Source organism: Kogia breviceps, chromosome 18 (assembly GCF_026419965.1).
Source record: "Kogia breviceps isolate mKogBre1 chromosome 18, mKogBre1 haplotype 1, whole genome shotgun sequence".
NCBI lineage: Eukaryota > Metazoa > Chordata > Mammalia > Artiodactyla > Physeteridae > Kogia > Kogia breviceps.
Genome location: NC_081327.1, coordinates 31,749,766 through 31,770,782, shown reverse-complemented (window position 1 = coordinate 31,770,782; position 21,017 = coordinate 31,749,766). Strand labels below are relative to the sequence as shown.

General features: G+C 50.1%; 1 protein-coding gene across 13 annotated transcripts in view; it reads right to left on the bottom strand.

Moving 5' to 3' along the window:
• The window catches only part of ADGRG3 (adhesion G protein-coupled receptor G3), a 30,563-nt gene that overhangs the window by 613 nt on the left and 8,933 nt on the right, over positions 1 to 21,017 (bottom strand). For 3 of the 13 annotated variants that reach the window (XM_067018533.1, XM_067018530.1, XM_067018522.1), the window contains 10 exons: positions 16,579 to 16,717; positions 14,366 to 14,512; positions 13,407 to 13,541; positions 12,824 to 12,863; positions 12,529 to 12,629; positions 12,258 to 12,370; positions 9,076 to 9,356; positions 8,784 to 8,877; positions 7,223 to 7,506; positions 4,292 to 5,424 (listed from right to left, as the gene is read on the bottom strand). In XM_067018533.1, the coding sequence (XP_066874634.1) occupies positions 5,312 to 5,424; positions 7,223 to 7,506; positions 8,784 to 8,877; positions 9,076 to 9,356; positions 12,258 to 12,370; positions 12,529 to 12,629; positions 12,824 to 12,863; positions 13,407 to 13,541; positions 14,366 to 14,512; positions 16,579 to 16,659 (1,389 nt within the window). In that variant the 5' untranslated portion in view covers positions 16,660 to 16,717 and the 3' untranslated portion in view covers positions 4,292 to 5,311. The other 10 variants (XM_067018532.1, XM_067018524.1, XM_067018523.1 and 7 more) reach the window with 8 other exon arrangements.

Here is a 21,017-nt window from a genome sequence, read left to right as displayed (position 1 = left end):
TTTACAACGAAAATATTAGGTAAGTGTGAGCTACTCTGAATCTTTTTCCAACTTCAGTGATGTCATATTGATAGCTTAAAATCAGCCATGAGATTATTTACACCACAGAAATTGGCAAATGCTACAGCCTAGGGCTTTTTCTCTCATCAGGTAGTTGTTAAACATTCACCAGGACACCACGGCTTCTGCTCCATGCACGGTCAATGTGGCGTTCATCAAAACAGATGGAAACCAGTGTCGGTCCTGGCATGGCTGCCTGTCGTAATGGACAGAGCCAGGCTCCCTGAGACTTGGTTCTAGTCCAGGCTGGACCGCTGGTTTAGTAAGTATATAACTCATGGGACAGAGAAAACTTGTCCATTAGGTTAGTGGCCCATGAAAATGCTGAATTTATTTTAAATTCCAAAGAAAAAATGAATAGACTGATAATGAATATATAATTATGAATCCACCCAGGATTATATTTGTCTTTGTACCAATGCAGTCACAAAATATAATTTTTTCTGTTTTGTTTTTAAAGGAAAGGGCCCACAAAACTTGTAATGCTGCCTTGTAGTGGGCAGCAGGGTCCAGAGAAATACTGCAAATGTCCTGACAAGGTTATATAGTTGCTGTTATTGGTGAAAATGTAGGAATCACCTCATCCTTAATAATAAAGAATAAGTTTTTCTTCTGGCTGGAACATTACATAGTCATGAAAAATAAAGTGTGAAGGATAAATTAGACCAAGGGAAATCCCCAGAGAAGGCATGTGGACATCAGTCCTGGAGTTCGCCTTGGTATTACCTCTGTGGGGAATTCACCTGGGATGAGGCCAGGAAGGGAAGAGGAAAAGGCAAATGTGATATGTTAGGCTGGTGGAATGGAGCATAGGCCTCATTGCCCCTTTTATCCCATGCAACACCTAATTTCCTTTGTAAAGTGATTTATTCCCCTTTACCCACTCCCATTCCCTGCCCACATAGACATCATTCTGATGCACTCCGCGCCCCACCCCCCATGAGCATTCTTTGGCGTACTCCTGGTGTTTTAAATTTCTGTTAATGATATTGTATAAATATCTCTGTTTCTTACATTTTCACTAAGAACTGTGTGTTTAAGATGCACCCAAGTTGCTGTGTGTCCATGGACCCACAATAATTACCTCTCTACTCTCCCAGCAGTGGACACTCTGTTTTGCCACCAACTCCCATTATCCACAGATAATGCCACACATGTCATTGGTGGAGTCCTTTCTAGACCAGCAAATGTTTCTTTGGGGTAAATAACCAGGAGCGGGATGGTTGGCTCAGCAGCAGCACCTCACTTTTCTCCAGGCAGCGAAACCTACACCCTCCCCACCTCCCACAATGCATGAGGGAGCCTGGTACCCCTGCCCCCACCAGCAGCTGATATCCTCTCCCTTCCTGATGTTTGCCAGTTTCATAGAGGTACAATGAGATCTCGCTGTCATTTAACATGCCTCTCTCTGATTACTAATGATTTTAAATGTGTCTTCATGTGCTAATGTGTTAGTTTTAGGCGTTTCCTCCTCTGAAATTGTCTTTTAAAACCTCAGCCCATTTTTCTTTATTGGGGAAGTATCTTGTTTGGATTGCAGGACTTCCAGATGTGAATCCCTGGTTTCAGATGCTGCAAATACCTCCCCCCATTCTGTCACGTGTCTTCTAACATCACCCATGGTGACCTTCATTAAACAGAAAACCTTAATTTTGATGTAATTAAATTTATCAGGTTTTGGTTTGATGTTTTGTGCTTATGAAGTTTTGTTTGAGAAATCCTTCCTTGCACTTAAGTCACAAAAATATTTTCCTATGTTAACTTTATAATTTTGCCATCCCATTTAGACCTTTACTCTGCCTGGAGCCCATCTCTGTATGAGGGGTTAAGTAGGGATTTTGTTTTATTTTTCCCCATACAATGAGCTAATTTTCCAATACCACCATCAGACCATTCGTCCCTTCTTTGTGATGTCACTCTCGTCACATATTGAGTCCCCCAGGTGTACACAAGTCTGCCACTGAGCCCTCTGTTCTGTTCCACTGGTCTTCATGCCTATCCCTGCACAGACTCCATGGTGAATTTACCACTATGGCCTTGTAAAATCTTTATATCTGCAGGTCAGTTCTTCTTTCTATGTCCCCTTTCATTAAGGATGACTTAGCTATTTGAGGACTATATGCCTTAATATAAATTTTAGAATAAGATTTACAAAGTCTAAAAATATCATTTAGAATGTTTACTGGAATCACACTGTATTCATAGATCAATTTGTGAAGAACTCTTATCTTTTGATATTAAGTTACCTCTCTGAAAGCACAGAGCAAGTAGGTCTTATTTCCTGTCTATTTGTTAGATTGTAATGGAAAAAATACTAGGAATGAAGAAATTGAGGCAGAACAGAGAGAACCAGGCAGGGAACCACGGTGAGGGGACACTCTTCCTGCAGCACACAGATGACCACTGCAACCCAGAGCCTGACAAAGTGTCAGCCAAGGCCAAGCTCTGGCTTAGTCACATTCACGCTGGGCCAGGTGGGCAGCCGTCTTAGCCAGTATCTCATTTAATCATCAGCCCTGTCGGGCAGCTACTGCCATGCCTGCTTTACAGATTCAGTAAGTGGGGAATTGGTCCAAGGCAAAGAATCTGGACCAGGCAGGCTGACCTCAGAGTCCATGCTCTTAACCATGGTGCTATCCACCTCCCAGGCTGCTCTTGTGATGCTTCAGTGACAGGGGAACCCTGTCTATCCACGCTGGACCTTGGGGTGTATTTTTGCCACAGCCCTCCCTGGCCTTAGCACGTGCTCCACTTGGCACTTGGAGCCGCTTTTGCAGTGACTTCAGGCAATGAGGGACCCCAGCCCCTCTGCCCCTGCCTGGCCCTGGGGTGGAGAGCCTGGCAGAGAAAAGGACATCCCTACTATTAGCTACGCTCCCCCTCTGCCCTCCGCATCTGCACCTGGAAACGCAGCCCGTCCGGCGCTTGTTGTTCTGTTGGTCGCACATCCCACTGAGCACGTCTTAATGAGAAAGCAAGGAAGAAGCAAGAAAAAGCCACCACCCAGGATTTCCCTTGAGACTCGGGGGTCAGGGATGAGGTGATAATTCTTAAACCCATGGAGACCCCAGCTCTAGTGTTGGCTCAGCTTGCAAGGTGGTCTTGGGTGGGTCCCTGGGCCTCTGTCGGCCTCCATTTCGTCCTCCCCACCCAGGGCTGGTCCACTTGGCAGAGCTGTACAAGGAATCTGGAAGGGAGCTTTAAACTTCACACCCTCCCAGTTTACAAACAGGTTGCAGAAGCTCACAATCTGCTTTACACCCAGGTTTTAAGCCAAGGGGGGTTCTCAGGGAGCAAACTAACTCCTGCTGACTTAGTGCTGGGCACTTTACTTTTGTCACCTCACTTAATGCTCTCAGGACAAGGCAAGGACTCAATGAGCCCCATCTGACATAGGGTGAAACTGAGGTTCAGAGAGGTGCGGTGACAGGCCCAGGGTCACACAGGCCCTAAGCAGCAGAGCTAGGATTTGAACCCAGGCCTGTCAGACACTGGAGCACTGTTCTTTCTGAGGACAGGTTAGTAACCCTGAGACTTTGGGGTAAGGTTGCTGAGACCTTCAGTGTGAGAAACGGCTGTTTGTGAAGATAAGCCCCAAAACCCACCAAATTTGCCCACAAAAACTGATAATGTGGTTCAACTGTTGCAATGTCCACACTCTAAGATTTCCTTTCCGGGGAACACAGTGACTTGCATAAACCAAGGGTTCCGGGCCTCCTTTCTTTCATCTGTTTGCTGGGTGGGAGGAGGGAGAAGGGGAATCCAGTCCAGGGCATCTGGGGGGAAGAGGCAGGCTTCTCACCTGTAGAAGGTGCTTGACCATAAGCAAAGCACACTGGGAAGGGTGGGGTTTGGGAAGGGAGGGTGAGCTGTCCCAGTAGTAAGTTAGGGCTGAAGTGCACGGTGGCTGTATGGGGAGGGGGACAGATACCAGTGCCCTGCCCTCCTGGTTGGGCCAGGCCAGGGGGCCAGCGTGTCTCTTGCATCTGTCCGTCTCTCTCCTTTTGTTTTCTTTCTTTGTGGAAGTTCATCTGTTAATTCTTTCTCTCTCTCTCCATCTCTCTGTCTCTGTATCTCTACTGTCTCTACCTCTTTTTTGCTTCCTACTGAAGAAACCAGTGGTTACGAAACCAAGCCCAGCCACTGGAAGTGACAAACCCAGCTGGGTCTGGCCTGAGGCACTCCCCTGGCTCAGGGCCCTGTCAGGCTGGTGCCAAACTCAACACCTCCATCCCGGGCCAACTAATATTTATTCAGGGCCTGCCAAACGTGCCAGGCTCGGGCTGGGCTGAACGGGTGGTGAGCGAGCAAAGCTGTCCAAGTGCCCGCCTGCTCTATAGGAGCTCAGACTTCAGAAGAAATGCCCACCCTCTCTCTGCTCAGCCCACACCCCCCGCCCCCCACCCTGGCTCCTCAGGCCTCAGATGTGCAGAGCCCCTGGGGACTATATGCTCTCCAACCCCCACCCCGCCCCGCCCTCCCATCCACCCCCCCACCCCAGACAGCAGATCAGAAGTCAGGTCACCGGCGCGGGGCAGGCCAGAGTGGGGAACGGGGGCTTGCTTGAGGTATCCCACCTACTGAGTAAGTGGCATTCTTTGATATTCGGTGTCCCCAACACTTGGAGGGCTGGTAGCCCCCTGAATGGTAGGGGGTCTTCCATGAGGATGGGCCCTGGTGAGAGTGGGTGAGACCAGGGGCAGCCTGGGTGGGAGGACCAAACCGCACCCCCCCACACTGGGCTACAAACCTCTAGTCCACAACTGCCCCAGTACCTGAGGGGATGGTGGCCCTGAGGGCCGCCCAGGTGCCCGGCCAGAGGGTGGAGTTGTGGGAGGGCTGTGACAAGGGGAAGGAAGGGAGGGGAGCGGCTGGGGGCTCCTTCAAGAGGCCGGCCAATGACACGCTTCCTTATTTGGGCTCAGGCCCTTCCTGAGACAAGAAGGCCGCTTTCCTCTGAAGGCAGGGGGTGGGCGTGCCGGCAGGGGTCTCAGGATTACAGGGACTTGAGACTCCTGTCATCCTGGATCTGTGAACTCTCAGACCCATAGGTGTATCTGGATAAGGCCTTTGAGGCCACATGGTCCAACCTGGTTCCCCTCTCCTTGCTCCCCAGTCCCATTGTACAGGGAAGGGCACTGAGGCCCAGAAGGAAGCAGGGAGAACCTCTTCCCTCCCACCAAGGTCACACAGCAAATCAGAGCTGAGTCCAGAGTGCAGGCCAGCCCCGGCCTGGCCACACAGCAGCCTGCTATTCATGAGACACGGTGAGGACCTGGTCAGCCCGGGCAGTGCCAGAAGACGAGGTCATGGTGCTCTGGCTTGGGAAGTAGAGAACAACAAACCAGGAGAAGATGAAGACACCTGTCAGGGAGGAGAGGGCCTCAGTGAGCCTGGGGCGGGGCCTGGGCTGGCGGCCACCCAGAGGAGAAATCGCTCCACTGTAAAAGTTCAAGAATGCATAGAAAAATCAGACAAAAAACTCCTGAAAAAGAACCAAATAGATAACTTGAGAATGAAAACCAGAGTCCTTGAAATAAAATCTATACACACAGCTATCTCATAAAAGAAAGACCGAAATGAAGGAATTTTCAGACATGCAAAACAACTACCACTGCCCCTCTTATAGAGGATTATTACAGGATGTGCTTCAGCAAGAAGAAAAGGGAAGATGTGAGGTATGAAAATTGTAGTAAGTACAGAAATCGATAGAGAAGTAAAAATCTTTGTGTTTCTTTAAAAGAAATTTAGAACTAAAACCCTACACAACAATAAAAAATATTGAGAAGAGTTCAAGGGCAGTTAAAGTGGGCTGAGGGCTCTGTTTGGGAAGAAGAGAGAAATACTGAGTTACACTCAGCTGAAAAATCTCAGTGCGGTGAAGTGTTCAGACTTAACTACGATGGGTAACCTCAGAAAGAATAATGACATAATCCACGGTGTCAAGGTGCATCCCTCTCCAAGCCGTAACCCCTGGGAATTTTCAGATGTGGACTCATAATTCTTCATCTGGGGACAGTCTCTGATGGCCTAATAATAATGACTTCTGTTGCTGTTAACATAGTTCCCACATATTGAAGGCCTCCTGTATTATTACACACACACATTATCTCAGTGAAATCTGGGGAGAAAAGTACTGGAATTATCCCAGCTGTACAGGTGACTGGATCAGAGGAGCTGAGTGACTTGCTGGGGAGGTGAGTGGAGGTGGAGTTTGAAGCCCGGTCTGCTTGTCCCCGGTGCTGCCAACCATGGTGCCATGTAGTCTTGTGAGGCACTGGGAACCGGCTCTGTTCTTGTGGGCTTGCACCTACTGGATCTAGGACCCCTCGGTGCCTAGTGACTCCTCTGGATGGGATGAGGCTGTGAGTCAAAGCACACACTCGTCATTCCACCCTTGGCTGTTTCCCTCACAGTCAGGCTGTGATGCTTGTTTAAGTTACGTGTATGAAACAGGGGTATGAGGAACAAAGAGGACAGGTGCGGGCAGGGAAACCGTGTCCCACATGCACCCTGGGCACCTGCCCCTTTGCTGGGTATCAGAGAAAGAACCCCGCAGGGGCAGGGAGCAGACGTAGCAAGCATTTCCTCCACTAACCATTTGCTTCCTGCCTTCACAGCCCCTTAGAGGCTCTGTTCGTGTCATGTGGCCTTCACATCACATGATCTCGCCCTCCTGCTCACAGATGATTGGACCAGAGATGGACACCTGACCCAAGATGGCCCAGTCAGATCCTTGACTCTCCTAAGAACATGGAAGAGACTGAAGCAGACCATGGTCACTAGACTTGGAAGGTCACATAGGGATGAGGGAGCCAGTCGGGGGCCATGGGTAGGAATGGGCCAGTGGAGAGAAGAATGAAAAAGTTTCCACAGAGAGAAGGTGAGAGACTACGTGTGACTCCAGAGAAAAAGATGGGGAAAGTATCTGCTTTGGTTTTGGTGGCTTTTCCTGACCCTGCTACCAGCTCCCATGAGGTCAGCCAGCCTTCCTGCCCTGGGGTCCTTGGGAGAGCCTTGGATATTTAAAATCAATACCCTTGATTTGAGCGAGCCTGAGTAGAATCCTGTTTCTTGCCATCTACCCCCTCCCCGCAAAGCCCTCCAACACCCCCTGGTGCAGGCGAGACAGCTCGTCACCTCCCTGGCCCAGGAGCCTCACCTTGCAGAGAAGTGAACACTGCAAAGACATAGACGGTGGACAGGCCTAGGGGTGTGAGGATGGCCAGCCCCCAGGTCACACCCACCAGGCTTGAGAGGCCCAGCAGGGTGAGGACCCCCTTCCAGTGCTGCCCCTTCTCCTTGCCCGCTGTGGCACTCGACACAGTGAAGATCTTCCAGGCCACCAGGCCCAGGACCACGGCGCTGAAGAGGAAGGTGATGAGGAAATAGCCGTGGACAGTGACGTAGAGCGCAGAGATGGCAGTTTTCTCACGGAACCAGCACCTGGAGGAGGCGGATGGCCGTTAGGACCAGAGGAAGTCTCCTGAGAGCAAGCCCTGGGCTGTCTCCCTGCCTGATCTTCTCTGACCAAAATGATGCCTTCTCCCATCTCCACCCATCCATTCCCCACTCTCCCAGGGGAGGGGCCGTCACAAGGCTCCAGGCTGCTGTCTCTTTAGACCAGTGAGTGTAAAAGGCCAGTTCTGTCCCAAAGACATGTTTCGTTCACCCCACATTATGTTGTAAGAAAAAAAAATTGAATTAATGACCACTTTTTAAAAGTGAAACATTAGGCATAAACATCCAATTTTTTTTTTTTTTTTGGCCACACCACACAGCGTATGGGATCTTAATTCCCTGAACAGGGATTGAACCCAGGCTCTGGCAGTGAAAGCGCCAAGCCCTAACCACTGGACCACCGGGGAATTCCTTAAACATCCAGATTTCTGCTTCTCTTATAAAACCAAACAGCTGGCAGCTCTGTGGATGCCCTCCTGAGGGACAGTAGTCAGCTGCCCATTAGACTGGCATGTGATTGCCGGACTGTCGCTGTGCCCACCCAGGCCACTGCATGTACTTATGTTCCCTGCCTGGGCCCTGGGGCCCTGCATTTGAGGCCCTGGGGACAGGACCAAGGCCCCACCAGCTCTTCTTAGCACAGAACCATAGTCCTCAGGCAGGTACCCTGGGAGAGGCTCAGCTCAGCTGCCCTGTTCCCTGGACTGCAGGAGTGAAAGCCCAAAAGAGCATGTGGATCAATCTCCCATTGTACAGATGAGGAGACTGAGGCTCTGGAAGGGGACAGGCTTGCCCAAGGTCACACAGCTACTCAGAGACAGAGTCTGGATAGAATCAGGGCTGCTGCAAATATTGGGCAGGTTGTGTCCTGCCCAAGGGCACCTGGCTGGGGGGCAGGTGGGGGCTGAAATCCAACTCACCCTCCACTCCCAGGCTGAGCACCTGGCATGGCAGGTCAGAGGAATGGGGGGGGGGATACCTTTAAAAATTTGCCCAATGGCACTATATAGGCTGTGGTGACCCAGGCTAGAGCAAGGCATCCTGCCTCCTGGTCCGGTTCTCTCTCCTTCTCACCCCCACCCATTGTACTTCCTCTCTCCGGGCCTCAGTTTACCCCTGAATGCCGTGAGCTAGCTGGATCTGAGGATCCTTTGCCTTGACTTACTCGTTCCTCTTCCCAGGATTCCCTCCTCTCCCCACCTCCACCCCCTTCTGGCCCCCAGGACCCTGAGGCCCCCCCAGCTTCCACAGCCAGCACTCACAGCTCCAGGGTGGTGGTGTTCTTCTTGTCGCGGATGGCATAGGGGCCGTAGCTGTTGGCACTCCCAGTGCCGATGACTATGAGGGCAGGCAGGCCTGGGGGCGAGGGGAGGAGGAGGTATGGCATTGCTGGGGCTCCCTTGGCATGTCCTCCTCCAGATCTCCCTCCAGCTGTCCATCCCTCGAGCTCTGAGCCAATCAGAGAGGGAGCTGCCCCTCCCCCACCCCAGGCTGGTCCCCTTCCTGCCTCTTCCAGAGTCAGCCATCCCTTCTGCCTGGCCAGGCGGCACCTACCCCAGCCCACGAGGCTCAGCTTCAGGAAGTAGTGCCCAAAGTAGGTGTTAAAGACCTTGATGACCAGCAGGTAGAGGTGGAAGGCTTCCAGGCCCATCCAGGTGAAGGCACAGAGCAGGAAGTAGTGGAAGACAGCCCCCCGGGCCCAACAGGCAGCATCGGACCCCTTCAGGCCATGCCCCACATTGATGAAGAAGGCCAGATTCAGGAGAAATAAGCTTACGCTCAAGGCCACGTGGATCTTGGGGATGTCTTCGGACTTGAACCTCTGCCGGGAAAACCTGGGACAAGAAGGGCCGGTGAGAGGCTGCAAGGGGGCACCCAGGCCTCTCCATCCAATCACCTCTGTTCCACCCCTGCCAGCAACCAGCGTGTGAGAACATTCCAGTTCAAGTCCATGAGCCCTCTCATGACCTGTAGGGCCCTATGGATTCTGGATCCTGTTGGCTTCATCCCTTGACTCCATGCTTGAGTCAAACTACCTAATTTGCAATTCCCTAAATGCATTCTGCTTCTCTACGCCTCCCTCCCGGACTTTGCCCACACTCTTCTCTCTGCTCTCAATGCCTTTCCCTGCTTCACTTTCAAAATCCCCCTTGCGTGTTTCTTTCTGGGAAGGTGGTCTCTGAATGTCACTTATCCCAGGCTTATTTAGAAGTTTCCCAGCATTGAGCGCAGTGTAACTCTCCACCCACCCCTTATTTCCGTCTCTCCCCCGGCTTTGACCTGCGGCCTAACACAATAAGCAGGAGGAAGCCCTGCATTGGTTGACTGAGTGGACAGACAGGGCATGGATGCATGGAGCCTAGAACTTAGTAGGGAGGGTGAGGCTCAGAGAGGAACAGGGACTCAGAGTCGCAGCGCAGGGAAGGGGCTCCAGACTCCCAGTCCAGGGCTTCTTCCCAGGGCTCACTTCCCCCTCCGTGGAGTTCCCACTGTGAATTCCTAGCAAATCAGCTCCCAAAGGACTCTCACTGGAGGGATGGGAGCTCAGGGCTGCCTGGAGTGGGCATGAGGGATAATGTCCACCTCACCTGAGACGCCAGGCCCCACCCTTGGGAGATGTTGACAGCTCCTCCTGGTGCTCCAAGCCCATCTCACAGGGTCCAGCAGTGCAGCCAGCTGGCAAGTCACGCTCAGCTTATTAGGCCAGGGCTTGGGGGATGGGGGCAGGGGTGGCTCCACTTACGCTCACAGTTCGGTCCGAGATGGAGTGGGTGGGGCTGGTGGGGGCCTCAGCCCAGGGCCAAACAGCGCCAGCATGTGCAGGAAGGCAGTGGGAGGGCCCCAGACTGGGAGTCAGGAGACCAAGGGCTGCTCCAGGCCCGTCATGGGTCGGGAGGCCAGCCGTGGGGCTGCTCCCAAAGGCTCCTTTAGGCTGGCAGTTCCTGGGGGTCCCTCAGCCATGGCCGGAGCCTGGGCACAGACTGCAGTAGCCTCTGATGTTTCTGCCCCTCCTTCTTCCAGAAACAGCCCCAGGTTTCCCTTGGGAGCACCCTTCCCCACTCTCAGCCATGCACTCTCAAACCCAAGAGCAGGCACTTGGGTGGCCCGACCAATCAGTGTATTTCATCCTTTCACCACAGTGGCGTGTTCAGTCATGGGCACATGGTCTAAGTTAGACCAGTGTAACTCAACTCTGCTATACATGGGATAAAACTGCATAGACATACACACACACACACACACACACACACACACAGAGGACATGCACAGGGTCAGCTTCCTTGGTGTATGACCTCTGCAGTGCCCTGCACTCAGAAGGGCCCTATGCTTGTTTTAAAGCTCTGCTGTCGGGCTTCCCTGGTGGCGCAGTGGTTGAGAATCCGCCTGCCGATGCAGGAGACACAGGTTCGTGCCCTGGTCCGGGAGGATCCCACATGCCGCGGAGCAACTAAGCCCGTGAGCCATGGCCGCTGAGCCTGTGCGTCCGGAGCCTGTGCTCCGCAACGGGAGAGGCCACAACAGTGAGAGGCCCGCATACCGCAAAAAAAAAAAAAAAAAAAAAAAGCTCTGCTGTCACCATCTTGAAATTCTTAATAATTTTTGAGCAAGGGGCTACGTATTTTCATTTCGGACTGGGTCCTACAAATGATATAGCCAGTCCTGTGTGCGTGTGTGAAAATGCGCACACACACACAATTGAGTGCCTGTGGAAAATGGTGAAAACTGAAGGAGCTCGGGAGTCTTGTTAGCAGTGCTGTACCAATGTCAATTTCCTGGTTTTATACTGTACTACAGTTATAGAAAATGTCATCACTGAGGAAAGCTGCATGAGGGAACCATGGGACTCTAGGTACTATTTTTGTAAGTTCCTGTTAGTCTATAACTATTTCAAAATAAAATTTTTAAAATTTATTTATTTATGTATTTTTATTTTTGGCTGCATTGGGTCTTTGTCGCTGCGCATGGGCTTTCTCTAGTTGCAGAGAGCAGGGGCTACTCTTCGTTGTGGTGAGCAGGCTTCTCACTGCGGTGGCTTCTCTTGTTACAGAGCATGGGCTCTAGGTGCGCGGGCTTCAGTAGTTGTGGCATGTGGGCTCAGTACTTGTGGCTCTTGGGCTCTAGAGTGCAGGCTCAGTAGTTGTAGCGCACGGGCTTAGTTGCTCCGCGGCATATGGGATCCTCCCGGACCAGGGCTCGAACCCATGTCCCCTGCGTTGGCAGGCGGATTCCTAACCACTGTGCCATCAGAGAAGTCCAATAAAGATTTTTAAGAAACTTCAGTTCTGGGCCTTAGTTTAGAATATTAGCTGTCCAGGCAGCTAAGAAGCTATGGTGCAAGCCTGGGGCTCCCCAAGGCCCCTGAGTATGGAGAAGTTGCCTGACATGACTGACAAAGGAGAAAGCAACGTTTTGAGAATCAGAGGGACACCAATTCCTAGGGACATCTTTTGAGCCCCTGGATCCAACATCACCTGAAGTGAGCACACCTTGGGCTTTTCAATTCTGTGAACCACACTTTACCTATTATGTTTAAGCCCATTTGAGTTGAGTTTCTGCCACTTGTAACTGAAATAGCCAGACACATTTCAACCTCCAATCCCATTTTATAGATGAGGAAACGGAGAAAATATCAGTATAGGGCTGCGCAACTAACACTACCCTGCTGGTTTCTACCCTGCCCTGCTGCCGCCCTTGAGGGCAGGAGGGAGATGTGGGGTGGGGACGGGGTGACCCACCTCAGGACAGCGTAGAGGACAATGGTGAAGGCCAGGAAGATCATGGAGGTTCCACAGCCAGCCTGGGAAATGCGTGTAAGGGCCGTTACGGTGGCTTGGTCCAAGATCGGCCTCTGTGGGTGATCCCCCCAAGTAAGAATCCTATCAGTTGGAGACCAGGTCCACACACCCCAAAGGCCTGGCCCCTGCCAGGCAGCCTCCTCCCTGGGCCGGGAGCCTTGGCACTTCCAGAATTGCTAGGATGGCGGGGGGCGGGGTGGTGCGCCATTACCAGCAGCAGGGCGAAGAAGGTCAGGTGGTCACAGCGGCAGATAGTCCTATTGACTCCGAAGTCTGTGGAGCAGCCCTTGGAAGACCAGTCTCCTGATGACCCTGGGGAGGAGGACAGGGAGCCTAGGAGAGGGGACGGGAATATAGGGAAGCAGAGGGGAGGGGAAGGCAGGGAAAGGGAAGAGAGGGGTCCAGAGAGGAAAGAAAGAGGGGAGGGGCCCTGCGGTTGGAGTCCTGTGCCCTAAGGAGCCCTTACCCTCCGCCCATTTACCCAGGAAAGATCCTCCGGGCCCTACCTTTAGTCACGTCCCAGAATACACAGCTGAGGGTCATGTTCTGAAAACAGAGATTGGGAGTCAGGGGCGAGGCAGGGGAAGTTGGGAGAGGGGAGAGGAGGGTAGGAGGGGGAGGGGGAGAAGACAGCGTGCTCTGGGTCTCAGCACATGCACGCATTAGGTAGCAGCAAGTCTCAGCCTGTGGTCACACAGGAAGGCGAAGCGTTTGATGTATTCTGGGTCAGCGTGTCGGGGGTGTGGAGAGGCGTGGGGCTGTGGCTGGCAGGGGCGCATGTCCGCAGGCTCGTGCCTTTAGGGGAGCGTGTGCGTGGGCAGCCGTGCGCGTGCACGTGTGTTTGCCAGGTCCCCTGGGCATCTCTGTGAGCACAGGAGCGGAGGGTGTCTGGGAGGCATGTGGATACGTGCATGCATCGGGTGGGCACGTGTCCATGGGCACAATTGTGTATCTGGTCCTAATGGCTTCTCCCGGGTGGATGTGGGAGCGTGGCATGTGCAGAGTCCGTGTGTGTCTGCCCATATGCCCAGGGGTGCCCACCCACATGCCTGCCCCTCAGGGGCTGCCAGGCCAGGCTGGGGGACTCACAGGAGGCTGGTGCTTGTGGGAGAAGGTGATCTCCAAAGGCTCAGCCAGGCCAGTGACATTTATATGACCCAAACTCAGGCCCACCACGTGATCGTTCAACACGCTGCTGCCATCCTCTAGGCTGAGCCGGGGGCCCTGCGGAGGGACATGGGTGAGGCCAGGCTGCACAAGGGGCTACCCCAACCCAACCCTGGTGAGGGCTCCTGGGAGCCTCTAGGGCTTGTGGCCCTTGCCTGGAGGGCAGAGTCTGGGGCCGGGGGACCAGGGGGCAGGGAGTCATGGACGACCTTCTTTCTGCTACTCTCCGTAGTCTGCTCCAGCTGGGCCAGGGCGGGCCCTACACTCCAGGCCAGACGGCCGCAAAGCCATGCACCTGATGGCTCTCTGTTGCTGGTCTCCAGGCCTCCTCTACCCTCTTAACTGGAGTGCAGGGTTAGAAGGAAGACCAGCCGGGAAACGGAGGGCGGTGGTGCCTTCAGGAGGGGAGCACCTGCCCACCACCCCAGCACTCAGGGATACACGTGTCCCCGTGGGAGTGGAGACAGACCTCTGGGGACATACCTGGTACAAATTTGCAAGGGCCTGGGTACACTTGCTCATGTAAACATGGTCACGCCAGCACACAGGATTACGTGCACACCAGGAATAAGGAAGGAGATACATGTTTGTGCACGCACAAGGACACAGAGGGGACATGAACACACTTGGGAAACACATACAGGGGTCCAAGGGCACAGGTGTGGGCAGTCCAAACAGCGGAGTGTGAATAACCAGCGTGAGTCTGCGGCCCACAGACCCTAGAGACAGGGGTCTGGGGTGGCCTCGGCTGCTTTAGGAACACTCCAGAGGTTCCTCACCTCCTCCATCCCCATCGGGCCCCTCAGCAAAGACTCCAGACAGGGCAAGCATGTCCTGGTTAACCAAGCATTGAACCTCAGCCACCCTGAGCCTCTCCTCACCTTGAAGACATTCCCCGAACCAATATCCAGGATGGTTATGGCCAACCGAACCACTGGCCTGCTGCCTTGCAAGGATTCAAAAAGGCTCCTGGGCAGCCGGACTCTGTCAGGGTGCTGGTGCCTGTCCTCTGTCACCTGCTTCGGAACCTGCAACCACAGACCCAGCCGCTCTGTCTTTCCCTGAGGAGCCCAGCCCCCAACACAGGTCCTGCCCCTACCCGCTCCACCCCCAGAAAGAAGGAGAAACAGGCATGCTGGGTGGTGGGGCAGCATTGAGGACCGAGGACAGCTCTGAGAGGCAGGACACCTGCGGGCACGGTCCAAGCTCTGCTCTGTCCAGGCTGTGAGCCCCTGGCCAAATCACAGCCCTTGTGGAGCCTCGGTTTTCCCAATATGCAGAATGGAGCCAGTAAGATGCCCGCGTGGCCACCCATCAGGCTGAAAGTGGGCCGTGAAGGGGCGACACCTGGACAGGTCAGTTTGCAAGTGTGAGGGAGGTTCAGTTGTGGTGCTTTTGACCAGGGTCCCGACCCCCACTGTGCTGACATACGGCTATGGTGACAGTGTCTATTTTCCCACTCGGGGATAAATGGAAAGCGTAAGGCCATCGGGAAGGGAGACAGCAAGGGCCTAGAGGGGGGACACAAGAATTCACACTGAATGTGATACCCACCCCCACGCAACAACAACACATTTTGTAAAAGCTAAGAATGGTCAAAATATTAAAATAAATTTTACTGGTAGTTGCCAAGCATGTTTTGATCATTCTCTGACCTCTGTTCCCCCTGGGACTGCAGCCTGGTCCCACCTGGTCCTGCCTCAAAAGCATCCCATGGGCATCGGAACAGGGGGCGCTAAGTGTTGTAGCCGAGAGCCTCAACTTTCTGCTTGCCAATCTAGAACCTTGTCAAAACGGGCTTCCCTGGTGGCGCAGTGGTTGAGAATCCGCCTGCCGATGCAGGAGACACGGGTTCGTGCCCTGGTCCGGGAAGATCCCACATGCCGCGGAGCAACTGAGCCCGTGAGCCATGGCCGCTGGGCCTGCGCGTCCGGAGCCTGTGCTCCACAACGGGAGAGGCCACAACAGTGAGAGGCCCGCATACCGCAAAAAAAAAAAAAAAAAAAAAAAAAAAAAAAAAAAAAAGTGTTCTTTTGGGGCTTCCCTGGTGGCGCAGTGGTTGAGAATCCGCCTGCCAATGCAGGGGACACGGGTTCGTGCCCCGGTCCGGGAAGATCCCACATGCCGCGGAGCGGCTGGGCCCGTGAGCCATGGCCGCTGAGCCTGTGCGTCTGGAGCCTGTGCTCCGCAACGGGAGAGACCACAACAGTGAGAGGCCCGCGTACCACAAAAAAAAAAAAAAAAAAAAAAAAGGACACGTGGTTGATCTCACAGGCCAGTGCCTACCCCACGCGGAGGGCTCAGCTGCTGGGGTGACGTGGTAAAGGGTGGAGAAAGGCCCCATCCATCTTCCGTCTTCCCTTCTCCAGGCAGACCTAAAATCCCTCCACGATAGACCACTTCCCTGCTGCCCAAATTTCCACCCTCAACTTTATGCCTTAAGGGAGGCTGTGCCCTCGCTGCACCAAGCATTCCCTGTGAGTTATCTCATTTGTTCCCTCTGACAACCTTGAAAGTGGGCAATACCATCCCCATTTTACAGATGGGGAAACTGAGGCTCAGAGAAGTTAGATAATTTGCCCAAGATCACAATAGCTGGTAAGGGGCGGAACTGGGATTTGAATCCAGACCTATGTAAACCCAGAGTCTGCCCGTTAACCCTCTGCAGCACCTCTACAAGTGCCTTTACCTGGTTTCTAATGTGTCCCCTGGTGGAAGAGTTCATGGGACGCTCAGCCTTTGGAGGAGCCTTTGAGCTCATTTTACAGATGAGGACTCAGGAGCCCCGAGAGGGGAGGGGATTTCCTGGAGGACACCTAATCAGGTGGTGGGAAGTCCAGGGCTAGAACCCTGACTCTCAATTCGGTGATCTTCTGAAGGTCTCATCCTAGCACCCTGGGTAATATATTACCAGGATCCACTCAACCAATTAACTCACCAGCACCCATTAGCCAGGTGGCAGAGAACTACCAAACGGGACATGGGAAGGATAACTGTTGATGAACACCAAGCACAGACCATGACTCTCTCAGAAAAATATGCCTGAGGAAAGTAGGACCAGGACTGGCCAGTGGGGATGGGGAGAAGCCCTCACCTGAGAGGGGGTCAGAGAGAAGTGCAGGTCTTCTGAGATGTTGGTGCTGATGTTCTTGACAAGAGTCGTCAAAAAACTCATATTCACTGTCTCTGTCAGACTCTTCTCCACCAGATGGATCTCATAGTTCAGCCAGTATCTACAAGGGAAGATAGGGTCTTGAAGGCTGAGGTACCCACTCACCTGGTCCACTCACCTGGATGACGGGAGGAGAGATACCATGCGCAGCGATCATGAGGCTCCTGGTGTAGGAGGGGTGACCCAGAATATCAAAGGGAAGGCCCTGGGATGCTGCAGGAGAAGAGGGGCGGCACGGGAGTTATTCATGCTGCTTCTGAGGGATTCCGGCCGGTGGCCCCTCTGAGTATTTTATGTATTTCTCTTTTTTGTAACAAAATACATTACAATGTAAAGTTGGTCATGTTAACCATTTTAAAGTGTGCAATCCAGTGGCATTAAATACATTCACAATGTGTGAAACCATCTTTGCTATCTAGTTCCAGAACACGTCCATCACCTCAAAAGGAAACCCTGAACCCATTAAGCAGTTACTATTTCCCGAGCTTCTGGCAGCCACTAATCTATGAATTTGCCTATTCTCGATATTTCATATAAATGGAATTATATGATATCTGGTCTTTTGTGTCTGGCTTCTTTCACGTAGCATGTTTTCAAGGTCTATCTATGTTGTAGCCTGTATACGTATTTCATTCCTTTATATGGATGAATAATATTCCTTTGTATGCATATACCGTATTTTGTTTATACATTTATCCATTGATGGGCATTTGGATTGTTTCCACTTTGGGGCTATTGTGAATAGAGCTGCTTGTATTCACGTAAAAGCTTTTGTTTGAAGACTTGTTTTTAATTCTTTTGGGTGGATACCTAGGAGTAGAATTGCTGTGTAATTCTGTGTTTAACTTCTTGAGGAAGTGTAGTGCCAGGTGAATACTGGGAATTCAGCCGTTGAAGACTTAGCTGTATGGGAACTGACTTATGGGAACTGAGCTGGTCTTGCAAACACATAGAACACAAATTTAACTGCCATTTATTTTACCGCAGCCCCCTTGCCATGGGCTAGAAAGTTAGGGTGAGGAAAGTTCCCCCTCCCACCCACGTCCCTATCCTGGTGCTCTCCGTGGTGCTGAAACTTCTCTTTGGCCAGAGTCCCTTTCCCCAAGCCTGGGGTCCTAAAACACGCTGCCCACCTTTTTAAAGCAATTTTAAACAGGTGAAGGCTGAGGTAGCAATGGTATAGAAGGGGAACAAGAGCAGATAGAGCCAGATCGAGGCTATTGGAAAGGAGTAGCTATGGAGGGTTTACCAGGGAGGCAAAAGGGAAGCTTTTATTTCGACATCAGTTTTTTGAACACAGCTACCAAGGAATAAAACTCCAAGGAAACCACAGGGAAAAAAATATTGTAAAATATAAAGAGTAAGCCATGCAAATATGTGCAAATTAGCTTGGATGGTTCAGGCAATTAGAACATTCAGCCAGAAACATTGGGATGAGATTGTCCAAATCCACTGATTGAGCTACACCAACTGATACTAGTTTTTTTATTTAACTTTAAAAAAATCTAAATGAAGAAGTATTGTGATTTTTATTGTTACCAAATAAAAATAGAGAATTGTATTTCACAATACATATAGTTCACCTCATGCACTTAAAAAATTCCTTGGCCTTACAAAACAGCCCATGAATTAACCTTCTTGAGGGAAGATTTCCTGATCTGGTTCTCAGAGCACTTTAAAAAAACTGTTTTAGTTGTGAAAAGTAACATATATTTAAAAAGTCTAAACCATGGATGTTCAGGTGCATTTTTAATTATAAAGTTGACACCAATTTAAGGATCATCTTCTTTGTCTGATATTGATTTAGGTATTCAGATATCTTTTGGTTCATGTTTGCATGATACATTTTTTTCATTGTAAGTGGTGTGAGGTTCAACAGCTTGTCTTTTACCTTGGAGGGGATATATTGATATCCTCTAGTCCTCTGAATGTCCAGGAGATTCACTGAGGTGATGGGACCCTGAATTCTCGTGGAGTTTGTCTCTCACCCTCTAGTGCACATATGTCTTCCTAAGGCATCTTCACAACTTGCCACTTCTGCTCATCAGATCTAATCAGCATAATGTTGTCAATACAGTGGACTTTGTAGAATGTCAAGATAAATGAGTTCTCTGTGAACTATCTTATGACAGTGATGAGACGTGACATAACCCTGAGGGAACACTGTGGCTCTATACTCTTGGCTCTGCCAAGTAAAAGCAAACTACTTCTGGCAGTCCTTGAAAAATGGTATGGAGAAAAAAACATTAGCCACGTTATAGCTGTATACAAATTGTGAGGGGATGTGTTGATTTCTTTGTGTAAACATACTCATCTGGGACAGTAGCTGCAATTAGACTCACCACCTGATTAAGTTAATGACAGTCCATAGTCATTCTCCAAGATCCACCTGACTTCTGGTGAGTTAAATGGAGTTAATACGTATCACCATCACTCCTGCTTCGTTAAAGCCTTTCATGGCAGCATTAATCTCTACATTTCCCCCCAGCAATGTCGTTTGTTTCTGGTGTACTATCTCAATGGGAAGAAGACACTTCAGGAACTTGCATTTGGCTGTTCAATGAAATGCCCTCCCAAATGCAATTCAATGAACAAAGCATAGTCTTTTTAATAAATAGTGCTGAAACGATTAGATATCCAAATGCAAAATGAGAGTAATAATATAAAGTTAGACATTTACCTCACACTGTGCACAGAAAATGAACTCCAAATGCAAAATGAACCTAATTATAAGAGCTAAAACCATACACTTAGAGAAGAAAACTTAGAGGAAAAATTTTGTAACTGTGGGCTAGATGAACATTTCTTTGATATGTTTTAAACTTAAGTTGGATTTTATCAAAATTAAATGCTTTTGATCTTCAAAAGACATTATTAGGAAAATGAAAAGACAAGACATATACTGGGAGAAAATACATATTTGCAAATCATATGTCTGATAAAGGACTTGTATCCAGATTACGTACAGAATTCTTAGAGCTCAATAATAAGAAGACAAACAACCCAATTTTTAAAAAGGGGAAGATTTGAGTAATCATTTCAGCAAAGAAAATACACCAATGGACAATAAGCACATGAAAAGGTGCTCAACATCATGAGTCATTTGTCAAATGCAAATTAAAGTGAAATACTACCCACACTCAGTGGAGTGGCTGTAACCAAAAACACTGACAATATTGCAAAAATGTATTGAAACTATAGCCCTTTTATACTGCTGATGGGAAAGCAAATGATATAGCCACTTTGAGAATCAGTTTGGCAGTTTTTTTATAAAGCTAAACATGTACTTACTATATATACCAGCAATTCCATTCCTAGTTATTTACCCCAAAGAAATGAAAACATATGTCTACAAAGACTTGAATTCAAACGTTCATGGCAGCATTATTTGTAATAACCCCAAACTGGAAACGATCCAAATGTTCATCAATTGGTGAATGAATAAACATGAAGTAAGACCATACAATAGAATATTACTCAATGATAAAAAAATAACAAATTATTGATACATGCTAAAATATGAATGTAACCCAAAAACATGACAAGTGAAGGAAGCCAGACTCCAAAGACAACATATTTTATCGTATGGTTCTCATATGTAAAAGGCCCAGAAAAGGCAAACCTATAGAGTAGAAAGCAGATCAGTGGTTAACTGTGGCTATATATGGGAGCAGGAATGGACTGCAAAAAGACACAAGGGTACTTTTGGGGGTGACAGAAGTGTTCTAAAATGATTGTAATGACGGTTCCACACACTGCATAAATATACCACAATGTATGTACAGGTATATAAGTTGTACCTTAATAAAGCTATCAAAATTAATAAAAACAGATAAGATATCACCACATACTTTCCAGAATGGCTAAAATGAAAAAGACTCAAGTATCACAAGGATGTGGGATAGCTCAAACTCTCACACATTGCCGGTGGGAGTGTAAATGGATACAGTCACCATGTCAGTGCTTACCAAAATTCATTATGTACAAAAATGTTCATGGCAGCTTTATTCATAATAGCCCCTGTTATGGACTGAATGTTTGTGTCCCTGCCCCACCGAATTCATATGTTGCAATCCTAACCCCCAACGTGACAGTATTAGGAAGTGGGGATGTCGGGAGGTAATTCACTAGAGTAGAACCCTCATAAATGGGATAGTACCCTTATAAAAGAGACCCCGGAGAGCTCTCTCATCCTTCTTTCTGCCATGTGAAGATACACGAAGTCTGCACTCTGCAGCCCAGAAGAGGGTTCTCACCAGAACGCAACCCCAATTTTAGACTTCCAGTCTAAAGAACAGTGAGAAAAAAATTTCTGTTTTTTTTAAATTTTTTTGTGTGATATGCGGGTCTCTCACTGTTGT